Raw genomic sequence first — 17326 nt, 5'->3', positions numbered from 1 at the left:
ATATCAGGATGTTGCACTGGAGGAGGGGGGGAGACATCAGTAGGGGGGACAAAAGTGTTAGCTTTCTTCTATTGAGAAAAGGGTCTATTATGAGGAGCTCCTCCTCCTACACCCATGTTGGGCCTCATGCTCCAATAGTACACCTTGAGGTGCAACACGAATTCAGCATAAAATTGTTTAATGAAATGCAAAGGCACCTTTAGAGATGTCAAAAACCATTCACCAATGATCCCAAAAATTTGCACACATAGCCTCATTTGTGCACCATTTAATTGATAATTTGGGCTTTGTGCATTCTACTAGTTTACTGATTTTTGGATATGCAAAAAGGCTAATTATATCCTCCTTAGTTATATTAAGGGACACAACCTCATCATAGTCCAACCCATCATCAAACATGGCATGCATTTCCTCACGCTAGTGAAGAGTAGCATTGCATTCATTGGTAAGTGTTTCAATATTATCCACTATGGTGTTTAACATGGATAACATGGGAGCCAATGTAGGTATATTTTTATATGTGGATCACAAAACCCTCAATTTGATGAGATTTTCAATTATCAAATCTTCAATTCGAGGAGGGTTTTGAGGGAGTAGGGGATCATTTGGTGGATGGTTTTGAGGGGGTACTAGATCATTTAGTGGAGGGTTATGAGGAACATTATTTCTTGGCTTAGTATCATCATTTGGGTCAGCCATACCTATTAATTTGCAAAACATAATTTCTATTAAAAACAACCTAAATTTCAATAATTTCTATTAAAAAACCTAATTCTTAACAAATTCTATTTTAAATAATTAATTCATAATAATATTAATTCAAATCATAAAAAAAAATACAATTTTTTTTTACCTGTATCCGATATCCGTTTGGAAATTCTGATACTCGAATGGAGCACAATAATTAAATTCAAAAAAATGCAATGCAAAATAGCTCTCAGGTTTTAAAAAAAAAATCTATATCGCAAGTTTCAGGTATCTAATTTCAAATTGGATGCATGATATCATATCAAGTATTTGATTTTCATATCAGATACCCGAAAAGGCTTGGCCCAAACTTTTTAGCCTTGGTATTAGGATGGGTGGAAACAAATCATAGTGGATTTTGAAATACTTTTAAACATTTTCAAACTCCACTTTTTTCACATTCCCACTTTTTGGCACACCATGATCTTGCACATACCCATATCTCTCTTACTAACTCCTAACCTTTCTCTCTCTCTAACTTGTTACTCTTAAGTGTTGTCTCTCTCTAAGTAATCCCTAATTCCACTCTCTCACTAACCCCTAAACTCTCTCTCTCTCTCTCTCTCTCTCTCTCTCTCTCTCTCTCTCCCCATCCTTTTCCCATTCTCTCCATATTTCTCACTCTCTCCATCCTATCCCCTAATCTCTCTCTCTCTCTCTCTCTCTCTCTCTCTCTCTCTACGTGTGTGTGTGTGTGTGTGTGTGTGTGTGTATGTGTACAATCACCTCTCACTCTCTCCGTCATATCCCCTAATATCTATTTCATATGTCCCTCTCTCTCCATCACTTAATCTCTCTCTCACTCTCTCTTATCCTATCCCCTACTTTCTCTGTGCATGAAGTTCTCATTTCAAGGATCAAATGTTAGGAAGAGAGAGAGAGAGAGGGGTGGTTAGATATTAAGGGTCAGAGAGATATGGGTAAGGGAATAGAAAGAGGTTTGAAAGAGAGAGAGTAGGGGATAGGAAAGGAGAGATGGTATAGGATAATAGAGAGATAGGAGATAGCATGGAGAGAGTGACAGGGGATTGGACATTGACAGAGAGAGTGATAAATATGAAGAGAATGGGATAGGATGGAGAGAGGGGGGGGGGGGGGAATAAGATGGATAAGATAGAGACAGGGGGGGGGGATATAATACAAAGATAGAGAGTGTGAGAGAGAAGGGGATATGATAGAGAGTGAGAGAGTGGACGAGAGAGAGAAGGGGATAGGATGGAGGGAGATATTAGGGGATGGGATGGTGTGTGTGTGTGTGTGTGTGTGTGTGTGTGTGTGTGTGTGTGTGAGAGAGAGAGAGAGAGAGAGAGAGAGAGAGAGAGAGAGAGAGAGAGAGAGAGATTATGATTTTGTAAGAGAGACATATGTCAGGAATTAATGTGTGTGTGTGTGTGTGTGTGTGTGTGTGTGTGTGTGTGTGTGTGTGTGTGTGTGTGTGTGTGTGAGAGAGAGAGAGAGAGAGAGAGAGAGAGAGAGAGAGAGAGAGAGAGAGAGAGAGAGAGATAAGGAGTTAGTGAGTGAATGATTGAGTGATTTTTGTGTGAGAAAGATATAGATGGAGTGAAAGAGAGGTGATAGAAAGATAAAAACTATGATAATACTCTTACCTACCTATTCACTCCATGTTTGGAAAATAATGACTATTTATTTTATACCATGATTGATTATAATTGATGGAAAATAAAATCTTGATTTCCTAATATTATTTTAGATTCATTATGTTGTAGATATCTTCAATATCTTTCCAACTCATTTCGAACAGAGTCAATCAGAGCCTGGATGTGAAGGTTATGGCTTCCAGAGTAGAGCCTATTTTTATTTCTTCAAAACCCAATTGGGTTTTGAAGAGATAAATTTCATCCTAGAAATCTAATCGGGTTTTAAAACCCAAACAGGTTTTTTTAAAATATATTTTTTCTACCAAGCCTAGCTACTTTTTGAGATTACATATAACCCAATCAATTTATTGACGTTTTAAGTTTTTTTTTTGGTGTCCATTAAATTGTACAACATCTTGGTGCATAGACCCTTGTAGGAGATGTACCTTTATCATTTATTTTTCTTATCTTAGAGAAATCTTTTTAGTTGATGTATATATGTTATCATGTATTCTAATGTATTATATGGATCCATTCTCACATACCCTGCAACATGTGCAATGGATGGTATTTATTGATATACTTTCATTGTATTAATTATACTTATGTGATTATGTGTCTGTTACCTCTTTATGATCATGAGAAATTGTACTTGAGACTTAAAGTAATTAATATAAACCTCTTAATGCAACTCAATGTGAAGGAACCCTTGGGAAATGGAATCTATATATGTAATTACTTATGTGTATTGATCTGTATGTTTATATTTCTAATGCATTAATGTTATCTTGTTGTTTTTTAAACTTAAAAAAAAAGAAGTTAAGTAAACATTGTAACATAGTAGGTTCATTTCTCTTGGGTTCTTGAGTGAGATGTTACAATCATTCATTTTTCTCTCTTATGCTTGGTTTCATCTTGATGATAAATTGCAAAGTATGATTCAAAATGTTGATTCTAAAAATATTTAGTCAATCAAATCCATAAGTTCTTTCTAATAATTATCATGTGGATTATGGAAATCTATGCTCATTGATTTATACCCTTCATGAGAGGAACTTGGTTTTAAATCTAAACAATTGGAGATGCTAAGGATCATTCCTTTTGCTCTCTTATGTTTGGTTTCATCTTGAAGGTGGATCATAGGGTGTGAATCAAAATGTTAATGCTAAAAATCTTTATGTAGAATCAAGTCCAAAAGTTCTTTCTCATAATATATACTAGTTAAAAACTATACTTCTATAATCAATGTGTGTGCAAATATACATGTTTAACTCTATCTTTCATAAGTCACATCAAAGGGACAACTAATTATATAACAATGCATAAACACATTACTAAAACATGTCTAAAGTAAGTCTAATCATTTGTGGATACATTTTAGAGAAGAAATACATAGCCAATTAGACTACATCCTAAATGCCCAAAGCACTAAATGATAAATTTGAACTTTTAACTCAAAAAACATAAGTCTAATCATTTGTGGATACATTTTAGAGAAGAAATACATAGCCAATTAGACTACATCCTAAATGCCCAAAGCACTAAATGATAAATTTGAACTTTTAACTCAAAAAACATAAGTTGCTAATAGATAAGTGAAAACATAACATGCCATTTAAGAACTTTAAATGTATAAAGGTAAGGTAGATGGTTAGTGATACCTCTCTTTTCATGAGGGGGCTTGTGAATAACACTCAATATTTTCTAGCATATATACTTCACTTAGCTTAAACTATTTCCTCTCTGAATTACTCGATCCATATGGCACTTGACTTATATTATTATGTTGCCTTCTAGATAGCTCAGAAATAACTATATGCTAAACGACTATTTATTGAACTTGTGCACTTTTGCACTTTGTATCTTGACCTTTGTTGTGGCTCGGTTGTGGTGCTAACCAACCAAATTTGCCTTGTAAATGAATAAGCATATTCACTAATAGACAATACTAAGATTGCCTTCAGGTTCAACAATAATTAGAACTTATAATTTAGTAAAATGTGCGGTTGCATAAGACAAGATCCTACAACAATTAAAACCTATAATAATAAATCGTATGATTGCATAAAGCAAGAGCTCATAACACAATGGTAACTTTATATATGAGGATTTTTATTTTTTGATGAATCTATATATATATATATATATATATATATATATATATATATATATATATATATATATATATATATATATATATATATATATATATATACAGTATGTAAAACAATATACATAAAATGAAACTACCTCGAATATTTTCTAATGAATGTTTAGTGTCCTCTAATAAATTTCTAAGGTTTTCTAAAATAATTAGTTTTTATAAGAAGTGAAATAATATATTACCAAAAACAAAATGGAGAGAGAGAGAGAGAGAGAGAGAGAGAGAGAGAGAGAGAGAGAGAGTCATTGATTTAATGGTTTCTCCAAAGATTTTTAAAAAATTTAATCAATTTTTTAAAAACCATACAATACAATAATTAAAACCTATAATAGTAAATCATATGATTGCATAAAGAAAGAGCCCATAACACAATGGTAACTTGTAAGCTTCTCATGTAAAAGGCCTTGGGTTGGAGTCTATTCAATCTTAACAGATAAAAACAATAAATTTCAACAAAACAAACACTTATTTAAATAATCTAGGCTTTAGGTAAAAACCTACAACATAATGATAAATTGTGATCCTGTTATTTGGAACGTTTTGGTTTCAAGTCTACTTGAGCTTAATAAATAGTATTAATTAATCAAGACAAATAATAATAATTAACCTTGGCCTCTGCCTATTTACTATTAAAAAAAACCTAAAAAAAAAAAAAATAAAATACATCTAGGCTTCGACCCATTACAAATTAAAAAAGGAAAAAAATTCTCGCATAAATAAATTTATGAGGATTTCTAATTTTTTTTGATGAATTTTTATTTTATTTTTATATAGTACATGAAATAATATACATAAAATTAAACTACCTCAAATATTTTCTAATGAATGTTTAGAGTCCCCTAATAAATTTCTAAGGTTTTCTAAAATTATTTGTTTTTACAAAAAAGTGAAATAATATATTACCAAAAATAAAATGGGGGGGGGGGGGGGGGGGCGACGTCGGGGTGGGTTTCTCTAAAGATTTTTTAAAATTTAATCGATTTTCTAAAAACCATACAATACAATACTTAAAACCTATAATAGTAAATTATATGCTTGCATAAAGGAAGAGCCCATAACACAATGGTAACTTGTAAGCCTTTCATTTAAAAGGTCATGGGTTTGAGTCTACTCGATCTTAACACATATGCATAATTAATTACAACAAAACAAATACTAATAAATAATCCAGGCTTTAGGTAAAAACCTACAACATATTGATAAATTGTGATCCTCTTATTTGGAAGGTTTTGGGTTCAAGTCTATGGAAGCTTAATAAATAATAATAATTAACCTTGGCTTTTGCTTATTACTCATAATTTTTTTTTTATAAAAGAAGGCTTTGACCCATTATTTATGAGGATTTCTAATTTTTTGATGAAATTATAATTTTTTTTATGCAGTACATGAAATAATATACATAAAATGAACCCACCTCAGGTATTTTCTAATGAATATTTAATGTCCTCTAATAAATTTCTAAGGTTTTCTAAAATAATTTGTTTTTACGAAAAGTAGAGTGTGTGTGTGTGTGTGTGTGTGTGTGTGTGTGTGTGAGGGAGAGAGAGAGAGAGAGAGAGAGAGAGAGAGAGAGAGAGAGAGAGAGAGAGGTTTTTAATGGTTTGTCAAAATAATTTTATTTCTTAAATCATTTTTCTTAAAAACATACAATATAATAATTAAAACCTACAATAGTGAAATCTATGCTTGCATAAGGCAAGAGCCTGCAACAAAATGGTAATTTATGAGCCTCACATGTGAGAGGTATGGGTTCAAGTCTACTCGATTTTAACACATAAAAAAAACTAATTATAGCAAAACAAATACTAATAAATATTAATTAATTACAACACAATGGTAAATTGTGAGCCTCTTATTTGAGAGGTTTGGGGTTCAAGTCTACTCAAGCTTAATAATTAATCATAACAAATAATAATAATTTTCTAATGGATATTTAATGTTCTGTAACAAATTTCTAGGATTTTCTAATTTTTTCGAATGAAAACAAAAAACATTTACCAAAAATGAAATAAAAAACTACCAAAAAGAGAGGAGAAATTAGTGCCCTTGGTACCAAGTAATGTCAATCTATCGAGCAAAATAACACGATCATTGTTGAAAATCACCACTTGAGTTAAGGGAGATCGCTAGAAGTAAAATTTGGACCCTACGCAAAATATTCACTAAGATAGAATAAATATCAACATCATCCTTATAAACTGAGCTTGATATATTTAGTTAAAATAGGCTTCAATCAGAGTACCACTTTGATAAAAGCCAATTCAATGTGAGATTCGATCAAATCCCATTCACTTTGATCAAAGTTTGCCAACATAAGGGAGTTTGATTATTCAGCTATGCCACCTTGATTGAAGTGCATACTTCAATCGAAGTAGCATGATTTTTGTTTTATGTTTTTTTCTTAGACCATATTTTCTTCGTAGGGAAAATTGAGACACACTCTTGTGTGATCATTATAATGTCTTGTTGTAGTTGTAGTCAAACCTTATTGTTCATTGAAGTCTTTATTATAAATTATACTTAATTAATACATGCAATTTTCTAAACTAAAACAAAATTATTTGAGAAATAATATGCTAGTTAAAAGTTATTGATAAAATACATACCAATTAAAAATTATACTTTTATAATCGTTCATCTTTAGGCAAAAGCCTACAATGCAATGGTAACTTGCAAGCCTCTCATGTGGGAGGTCTTGGGTTCAAATCTACCTTTGCTTAACATATAATAATAATTAATTCTAACAAATAATAATTAATCTAGGCTTCGACCGTTACTGATTAAAAAAAAAAAAAAAAAACTATTATAATCAATATATGTGCGTATATATATATATAACTCTATCTTCCATAACTCATGTCAAAAGGACTACTAATTATATGACAATACATAAATAAATTAGTAAAACATGTATAAAGTAAGTTTAATTTTATTATAGATAAGAAATACATAGCCAATTAGGTTACATCTTAAATGCCCAAAGTATTAAACCATTAATTTAAACTAGTAACTCAAAAACATAAGTTAACTAGTAGTTTAGTGAAAATTTAAGATATCATTTAAGAACCTTAAGTGTACAAAGGTAAGGTAGATGGTTAGTGACACCTCTCTTTTCATGAGGGGGCTTGTGAATAACACTCAATAATTTCTAACACATTGTCATTTTTAAAATTATAATTTCTACAACATAGGCATCAAACCACATATATTTGCATTTAATATATTAAAAAATATTAGTTAAGGAATAATATACTCACGAAAAAATATTATTAAAATAGTAAATGTAATGATCACATCTTTTAGCTCTCACGTTCTCCAAAGTCTAAGTGGAGGATAAGAAGAAATTAAATTAATTTCTTATAAAGTCATTCAATTAAAATTAAAAAGTGACTTTGTATTTAATTAATTTAATTATTAATTACAAGGGAGTAGCTTCTAGGGTATGTATTAATTATTGGAAGGATGGAAGCCTCTCGTGATTTAATTAATTATTGCCAGGGAGGAATTTCTAGGGTATGCATTAATTATTGGAAGGAGGAAGTTTCTAGCTCTTGTCATTAATTAATGTTTTAGTTCCTTCCAGAAGGATGAAGAAAAGGATAAATAGCGCTGAAAGTCATATTGCTAATCATGGGATTATTGTATCAGATGATCATAACTTGCATTTGATAAGAGCTTGGATGTGTGAATCACACTCCTTTTTTGGCAATAGAGGACGTTCATTCTCTATTGTAACATTCTAGACGTCATTCCCTTAGGGTTTGGCCTTTGGAATACATCTCTTTGTAATTCATTGCAACATTCTCAGCATTAATATAAATTCAGCCTTGGTTCAGCTTTTGGGCATTCCTGGGTGTCCATTACAGTGGTATCAGAGCTTACTTGCAAAGTATTTCATGAAGTTATAATTGGTAGGTGCCCATTATAGTGGTATCAGAGCTATAAGTCCTACCATCCTGTGGAGTTCTTATAGGGAATTTGGAACAGCGAGATAAAGGGAAAGAGTTTGACAAAATGTATACCAGTCCAGATCAAGAAAATGCAATGCTTAGGTTACTGAGCTCATTAGAAGAGCATAACAGGCGAATGGATATGATGTTGCAACTTATGGCTAGACAGATGGGCATCAATATTGACAATTTGTATGTTGCTCCAGTGCAAAAAGAAGTTGTTTCCTTAGGTGGGATCGAGACACGTATAGAGCTAGCCAATTATGATGTTGGTGATACGGGTGTTTCAGCGGAATCAGTAGAAACATGTGGGCAAAGTCAGGACACCACCTATGAAGCTTTGTCGGGAGATGGTGCTGCAGTAATAGTGGGATTAGGAGAACATGAGGATACTACCATATCAGCAACCACTTTTGTGTCAGTTGAACCATCCAATGAGGAGTTTAATGGTATAAATGTAGTGGTTGATGTAGTTTCTAATGAAGCCACACATGTTGATGATTATGATTTTTCATCAGCTACAAATTCGGTTTAGTTTTTTGTTGTAGCAGTTAATGTTATTCCAATGTCCATATATTTTGATGCGGCAACACCTATTGTTGATACAGTTAGCATGAGTACATATGGTTCACCTACAACTACATCTTTTTCAATGCATGATGGTGATAATATGCATTCCAGTCCAATATATATTATGTGGATGGATACAAGGAATAAGACGTTTCATAGATCTTCTATGGAGTTTCCTTATGGTCACGTTCTGACTTCATCAGCACAAGTTTTGAATGCTAGGCCATAGGGGTTGGTCTTGATGATGTGAGTTTGCAGTTGGTTTAACTTCCATATGGATATCACACATTACTTCAATTGGGATCCAAGTGGAGGTTGGAGTTCATTATGTTACTTAATTGCTTGAGGACAAGCAATTTCAAGGATGGCGGATTTGTAATGATCCCATCTTTTAGCTCTCACGTTCTCCAAAGTCTAAGTGGAGGATAAGAAGAAATTACATTAATTTCTTATAAAGTCATTCAATTAAAATTAAAAGGTGACTTTGTCTTTAATTAATTTAATTATTAATTACAAGGGAGTAGCTTCTAGGGTATGTATTAATTATTGGAAGGACGAAAGCCTCTCGTGATTTAATTAATTATTGCCAGGGAGCAATTTTTAGGGTATGCATTAATTATTGGAAGGAGGAAGTTTCTAGCTCTTGCCATTAATTAATATTTTAGTTCCTTCCATAAGGATGAAGAAAAGGATAAATAGGGCTATATTTAATTAATTTAATTATTAATTACAAGGGAGTAGCTTCTAGGGTATGTATTAATTATTGGAAGGACGGAAGCCTCTCGTGATTTAATTAATTATTGCCAGGGAGGAATTTCTAGGGTATGCATTAATTATTGGAAGGAGGAAGTTTCTAGCTCTTGCCATTAATTAATGTTTTAGTTCCTTCCATAAGGATGAAGAAAGGGATAAATAGGGGTGAAAGTCATATTGTTGATCATGGGATTATTGTATCGGATGATTATAACTTGCATTTGATAAGAGCTTGGATGTGTGAATCACACTCCTTTTTTGGCAATAGAGGACGTTCATTCTCTGTTGTAACATTCTAGACGTCATTCCCTTAGGGTTTGGCCTTTGCAATACATCTCTTTGTAATTGATTGCAGCATTCTCAGCATTAATATAAATTCAGCCTTGGTTCAGCTTTTGAGCATTCTTGGGTGTCCATTACAGTGGTATCAGAGCTTACTTGCAAAGTGTTTCATGAAGTTATAACCGGTAGGTGCCCATTATAGTAAATATATATGAAACTACCTTTGACCATTCATATCAAAGAAACACCTAACTGTAGAGCAACATGTGAACAAATCAACAATACGTGTCCATGGTGTTGTGAATGTGAACTCAATTGCTCAATCTTTTTATTTTATTGATGTTTCTTAATATTCAATATAGCTAAACAATAATATGGAACATATTTAATGTATTCAAGAAGTGAATATAATTATTGCCCTACTTAGAATGAATATAGTCATTTTTTACAAAATAACATCTATAGACAGTACCTTGTTACGACTTGGACCAACCCACCTGGGGGGTTAAGTCCGAGGATGACATTCTATGTTGAGCACTTTCTAGACATGCAAGATGGGATTATTGCTCGACCCAGATATTTATCACAAAGTTAGTGCCATGATCTTCAGTTTGTGCTAGGATCTTTCAGGTTTGGTTCCCATCGTCTATGGGCCCAAACTGATCACCACATTGATAGAGAGGATCGTATTTGCAAGCTATGCACATTGGCCGAGATTGAGACTGAGTTGCACTTCATTTTCCATTACCCTATTTATTACTAGATTAGAGGGAGATTTTATTGTTTATTCAGAGAGTGGAGCTCACTAACCTCCTTCTTCAGCTACATTGATCAAAGATGTTTGGCGCTTTATCTCCGGGAGGCGATGCAACTTCATGATCACACCCTACAAACTTATTTCCCCCTAGAATTAGGTTGCTGAGAAGCTCATTACAGACTTTTTCTTGCCCCTACCCCCTGGTCGGGGTGTGAAGCGACCCTTAGATACCTCCACCATTGTTCACTCCAGATCCGTGCGACCCCGCAGGCTTATTTTCATCCTCATCTTCATCTTCATTAACGTCATCCCACTAGTAGATTTCAAAGACGACTACATGCTCTCCCCCCTGGGTCCGTATCCCTCAGTGTTGAACTTCTTCCAGCTTAGGAAGAACCCTTAGTTTGTGTCTCGTATTTGGTTCTCTTTCTCTTTTGTTTGCTTTTCCGACTACTGTTTGGTGGTTTGTTGGTTCTTTACTTCATGTTCTATAAGTTTTCGGTCTCATAGACCTTTGTTGATCTCGTGTTGAATATTAATAAATTTATCTTATCTTATCTAACTACTCCATCTTTTTTAATAACACAAAGATAGATTTTACTGTAGACTAATTCTTTTAGGTGACATCTAATATCAAAATCCCTAGATAACAAGTATGAACGGTTGAGTTAAAAACACACAATAGGCTGAAAATTTAATGTGTCATTTAATAACATTTAAAGAATAGGTGGTAGTGGCCAAGAGCACTCATTTCTCGCGAGTGGACTTGTGCCGTTGTTGATGGCTAGTTCAAGAGAACTGGACTCACGTTAACAAAAGAAGATGGTGCTGACAAATTCTGAAACTTGTACGATAGCACTCGACACAAGTTTAATGATTTCATCTACCCTTTACGCGTAGCGACCATAGTTTATAAAATTACATCTGTAGAGGACCTAAAATATCTATTCTCTCTATTGCTCAAAAGCTCCGATTTCTCTGAATCATTGATTCTCATTCAATGGCAGTTGAGGCAAACAGTATAGCAAGTGAGAATGAGCTTGTGAGTCCAACAGGGAAGATTTTACACACTCCTCCATTTGGCATGTGTATTCACATCGTTTCTGAGCTCGATCAACCAGTCGATATCTCTCATGCCAAGAAAACCATCCGAGAAATCCTCCTCCCTCGAGGACCGCACTTCTCCTCTATTGTGGTACATTTCTAGTTTCTCCCATTTTCACGTGTACCCATCATTAGTTTATGGTATTTTCACAATGCATTTGTCTATCATTTAATTGTTTGTGTATCATTTAGTTTCTTTTACATTTGATTGGTTAGAGTATTTTAAAATATTGTTTGGTTGCAGGCTAAGAATGAGAAAGGGGAGCTGCAATGGCAGCCAACAGAGGTGAATATTGATGACCATGTATTTGTTCCACAGTTTCCTGCTGGTCACATGTTTTACGACAAGTTTGTGGAGGAGTATGTTTCTGATATGCATTTGAGAAAGCTTCCCTCCTCTCGCCCTCTTTGGGAGTTCCACTTCCTTAACTACAAAACCACAACGGGGGAAGCAACTGTCGTTATGAATTTACATCATATGCTTGGAGATGGCATTTCTCTTATGGCTTTGGCAATAGCCTGCTCTACCACCAAGCTTCATAATCCCTCCCTTCCACCATTTACACCTCCTTCCCACAAGAAAAAGCCTCTGGCACAACGTCCATACACTGGTTTTCTTGGTTTTCAGTTTCTTTACAGAATATGGAGTCTTCTCTTCACACTTTTGGTTGTGATTTTATACACGTTACAAGACCTTATTGCTAGTTTTATACGTTTGGCATGGATGGAGGATAGTAGGTTCCCTCTCAGAGGGCCTCCTGGTGTAGAGATGTTGCCTAGAGTTATGGCGTCTGCTACATTTTCGCTACTAGATGTTCGAAAAGTTAAGAAATATGTTGGAGGGGTAAGTTTTGCATCTTTAGCAAGCACCCTTGTACTTCCTACTCGCATTATGATTTCAGTTACAGTTTCTCAATTCGAGTTTGAGATTTATTATTATTATTATTATAAAACAGAGCGTTAATGATGTGATATTGGGCGTTGTGTTTTGTGGGCTTCGACGGTACTGCGAGATGGTTCTTCCTGGTCTGGCTCCTTACCCGAAAAATAAGTACTTTTTAGTTTTTATTCAATTTGATCTCAAAATTTTTAACCTCATTGAAAATGTGTATATTCCATCCATGAATGCAGACCCAAAGCAAGTAGAGAAATTGAGATTAACAGCTCTCGTTCTGACGAACTCAAGATCGCAGCCTGGCTTAAAGGTTTTGTACACATTTTTGTTTATTTTCCATCTCTGAGGGTTAAAGCGATTTTTACATCACCTGTGGTTTTTCCTATTTTGTCTGTTTCTGCATTGCTTTCCTTCAAGTGTTTATGTCTTTGTCGGATGGTCCTTGACTGTAGTATCCAGCCTGCTTTTTGTATGTTACATTTTACAGCTCTACAGAAAAATAAATTAGGTGTCCCCTTCGTATTAACAACTAAATCCGTGCCTCCATAGCTGAAGCCGTCCTTGAGTACGTGAGTTTTCAATGTAAGAGGCGTCGCTTATAGGGGAAACGAGTCGTTACGTATAGGGAATGCTTACAGGGAAACAAGTCGGTTGTTGTCTATGTATGTATTGATGTCATGTCTAAATTTTCAATTATGGTTATATTTCCTTCCAGTTACTGTCATAAATGGTAATAATAGCTTATCACAGGACTTAATAGTCGAATAACATTTTTAAGTTTTCTTGGTTGCTGATTGACCCATTTGTTAGTAAGTACTATAGTGGTTATTGGGGGTCTTAGTGGTGGGTGCTAATGTTTTAAAATGACACTTTTAACTGCTTAACACTTAATGAGTTCTACAAAGAGCTCCATAAATGTGGGAAAGCCAAAAGATTAGCTTTAAGCTCTTCACTCACCTAGAGAGGTTCACCACAAAATCAGCATATTTCACCAAAAAATCAGCATATTTTGATGTAAGATTAGGAACTGTAGGTGCTGTAGGTGTGCCAAGTTAGCCTGGATGACTACTAGATAATTTCCCCTATTTAAATGAAGTTGGACAGTCACATCTTCTGTGTCAGCAGTCCATAGTTGGGGATTAAATTTATAAGGGGTTTTCTTAATTTATACATGAATCATCAGTCTATTGTGAAGCTGAATGTTTTTTAATAGTTTGGGAGGAAAAGAGTAATCTAGCAATACAGAGGATGAGGGATGAGGTTGAGATTATATATGTTTATTTGGATAGACATTTTTTGACTTGTTTTTCATCTTTAACTTAAGATATGCGAATCTAAATCTATATAAAATCTTCCTTCAAAATTTTAATATAAGTAGAAATAGAAACCAATGTTAAGTAGAGTTTTGAATCAATTTTAGGAGACTCTGAATAATTCAATTAAATTCAATGGAATTAGTTTTAGCTTTGGTTGTATAGGTCTTTTTACATCAATACATCAAATCAATCATTAGAATATGAGAAAGTGCAGAAGTTATTAAGTCAAAATCTAAGAAACACTCCGGTTATCATCATCAAAGCCAGTAGTGCTTTAACTTGTGCTGCCCTATAAATAACTGCACAAATTTAAGTTGAAAATCCTCCAACAATATATTTGATTAAATTTACACGTGAAATCAGGATCTAACACATTGATGATACCATACCATCACCGGATTCAACTGACCCTGCCCACTTAGCGGTGTAGAGTAAATCGAGGAAATACCATATATTAATTGTAACAGGCATAGATTATCCATAGAAATCTTCACCATCTGCAAAACTGGTGTAATACTCATGCATCATAATTTCTAAATCGTTTGGTTTGTGGAATTGAAGAAATTGAGATTTTTACAACTTACTATTCTTATTTTTGAGATTTTTCTTTAACTATTTGTTTTAGTTGGAAAATACATTTTTATCCGTTTGGTTCTCCAAATTAGAATTAGAATTTGAACAAACCAAGAAATGAATTGACAAGTAGGAGGAACTGTATTTACCGGATCGTTAATGAAATCCAGGAGGCAGGAACACTTAGTGGAACTAACAGACATCCTGTATACAATGAACATTGAAAACTACAGTCAAAGAACCATTTATAATTCCCAAAACAGATCCGGATGGGAAAGATAGGAATGTACACAACTCCAACACCCTACACTATCTGTCTTCCAAATTATCCAATTAGGCATTATGCTCCACTTCCATTATCGTTTCAACAACTCCCCTTGTCGTCTATCCGGTATCAACAAAATCTAACACAGACAGTTTCTTAAAAGACTATGGTGGGACAGTCCTCATTTGATTCAGACTACAGTTTATTAGATTTCAATAATCTGCAACAACAATAAATATTTCTTTGAGGAGATTACACTTATGGTGCAACAACCACTGAATTCTGTTTATCATGAATCAGTTCTCAATCAAGCATGTAGCAACATTTGGACACTTGCATATGGCGCTGGCTAATCTCTAGACAAAATGTACCAAAGATTAAAAAAAAAAAGTCGAAACATGATTCTTTTTCAGATTCACAAAAACACTGAAATTTTCAAATTTTTTTTGTGGTTTTCGATTACAAAATATACAGATCATGACGATCAAATGTTGAAAATTTCAAAGAAATTTGCTGTGTTATCGTTTTTTCAAAATTTAGTCAACGGTGCAATTTGTAGGGAGGATAGCTGTGTCCACTTGAATATTGTTCTGATTCTTGCAATTCCTCAATACTTAAATTACACACACAGATGCCCAAAAAAGAGTCATACATCCTTCATAATTATGTGCGGAAAAAAGTCTATTTTCATTTTTATCAGTGTCCTAGAAAGTTTTACCCCCTTGTCAATTTCAATTCCTGGTCTGGAGAGCGAAGCAAGATAACCTGGTTTTGAGGCAAAATTGAAAGTTGAGTATTCTAATTCTATCTATCTTCCACGAACCAAATGCACCCTAATAAACTAATATTTAGAATCGAAATCTTAGAAGATTATCTCATTGTTCTATAAGAAGTTTAGAACTTATAGAACAGACAGAGTTACTGACTTGGAAATTTATTAGAGGTGTGAGCATTTTTCTATCAACATTTCAGATGGTATTTTATGATCCATAATAAAGATAAAAACAATGGTGCAGAATCTGGAGGAGATGACAAAACTCAAAACAGAAACTCCATGGGGAAACCGGTGGGGATTTTCGCAGCTGGCAGTTCCCATGCAAGCTTTTGAGAAGCCATTAGAGTATGTCATCAGGGCAAAGCGTATGGTAGATAGGAAGAAAATGTCTTTGGGAAACACCATAACCAACAAAGTGATAAGTTACATCACACGACTCAGAGGTCCCAAGGTATAACTACTACTAATTAAGTGTACTACACAACTCATAAATATATATCTATTTAAGGCGTTGACATTGATCAGACTTTGTATTCTTTGATTTAATTTTGGCAGACTACAGCTAAGGCTCTGTACGATACGCTGGCCAAGACTACGCTTACTGTATCCAATATGAATGGGCCTGCTGAGAAGTTGATTGTGGCCGGATATGGAGTTAGAAGTGGGTTTTTTTCAGTGTCCGGCGCTCCTCAGGTGAAGTTATTGTTTCAATAAATTAAAAAAGTTGTTATACAAAAAGTTTTGATTGGACCCCTTTTAAATGTTCTAACTATTTTTGGTCTCTTACATTGATGGTTCTGTGGAGGTCCGTAAAATTTTTTTCACCAGAAGAATTAATATAGAGAATGTTTCTTTGATTGTTCAGACTATTATGATAACATGTATGAGATATACAGACGACATAAGAATGCAAGTGATAGCAACAAAGGGTTACGTGGATGCAAACAAGCTTTCTAAATGCTTTGAGGAAGCATTTGCAGAGATGCGAGATGGCTGATGTAAGAAAAACTGATGTGCAATTGCATTGTAGAAAGAGTAGAGATATTACATTTTTATAGCTTGGAATTATTATTGTATTTTTTTAAAAGATTTTTATTGGAAATAAGTTTTTATATCATTATATATCATATTTTGTAAACTATTATTAATATATAAAAAAATTAACATCTAATTGAATGGTCTAATATATATTTATTAATGTCATTTTACTCACTTAGACAAGTGTTCCAATGAGCCTTAAAGAAATTTTAGATTTTGAATGTTATTATTATTTACATATTGACATAGACATTTATATTTATTTGTTTATTTAATAAATTAATCATAAAATTTATATTAATTTTATAGTTTCTTATGGTAATGATTAAAATAATATTAACATAGACATTTATATATATTTGTTTATTTAATAAATTAATCATAAAATTTATATTAATTTTATAGTTTCTTATGGTAATGACTATAGCAAGGGTTCTTATATTCTTTCAAGCAATGTTCGATTATGAATATTATTTAAATGGTATCAAATTAAGTATTCTACGTTTGAAGCTCTTGAAAGACATTAATTCTTTATCAAC

At 33.5% G+C, this 17326-nt stretch overlaps 1 protein-coding gene across 1 annotated transcript; it reads left to right on the top strand.

Moving 5' to 3' along the window:
* The first annotated feature begins 11761 nt into the window (after positions 1–11761).
* LOC149543507 (wax ester synthase/diacylglycerol acyltransferase 11-like) lies at positions 11762–16863 on the top strand. Its single transcript, XM_089796293.1, has 7 exons — positions 11762–12016; positions 12170–12769; positions 12882–12951; positions 13057–13130; positions 15991–16200; positions 16305–16442; positions 16615–16863. Exons 1-7 carry the CDS (start codon positions 11822–11824, stop codon positions 16744–16746), a joined length of 1419 nt encoding a protein of 472 aa, XP_089652419.1. The 5' UTR covers positions 11762–11821; the 3' UTR covers positions 16747–16863.
* The last annotated feature ends 463 nt before the right edge of the window (positions 16864–17326 follow it).

Source organism: Cupressus sempervirens, chromosome 8 (genome assembly GCF_028749045.1).
Source record: "Cupressus sempervirens isolate cs-2001-9-10 chromosome 8, ASM2874904v1, whole genome shotgun sequence".
Lineage (NCBI taxonomy): Eukaryota > Viridiplantae > Streptophyta > Pinopsida > Cupressales > Cupressaceae > Cupressus > Cupressus sempervirens.
Note: the sequence above shows the minus strand (reverse complement) of the source record. Positions and strands in the feature narration are given on the sequence as shown.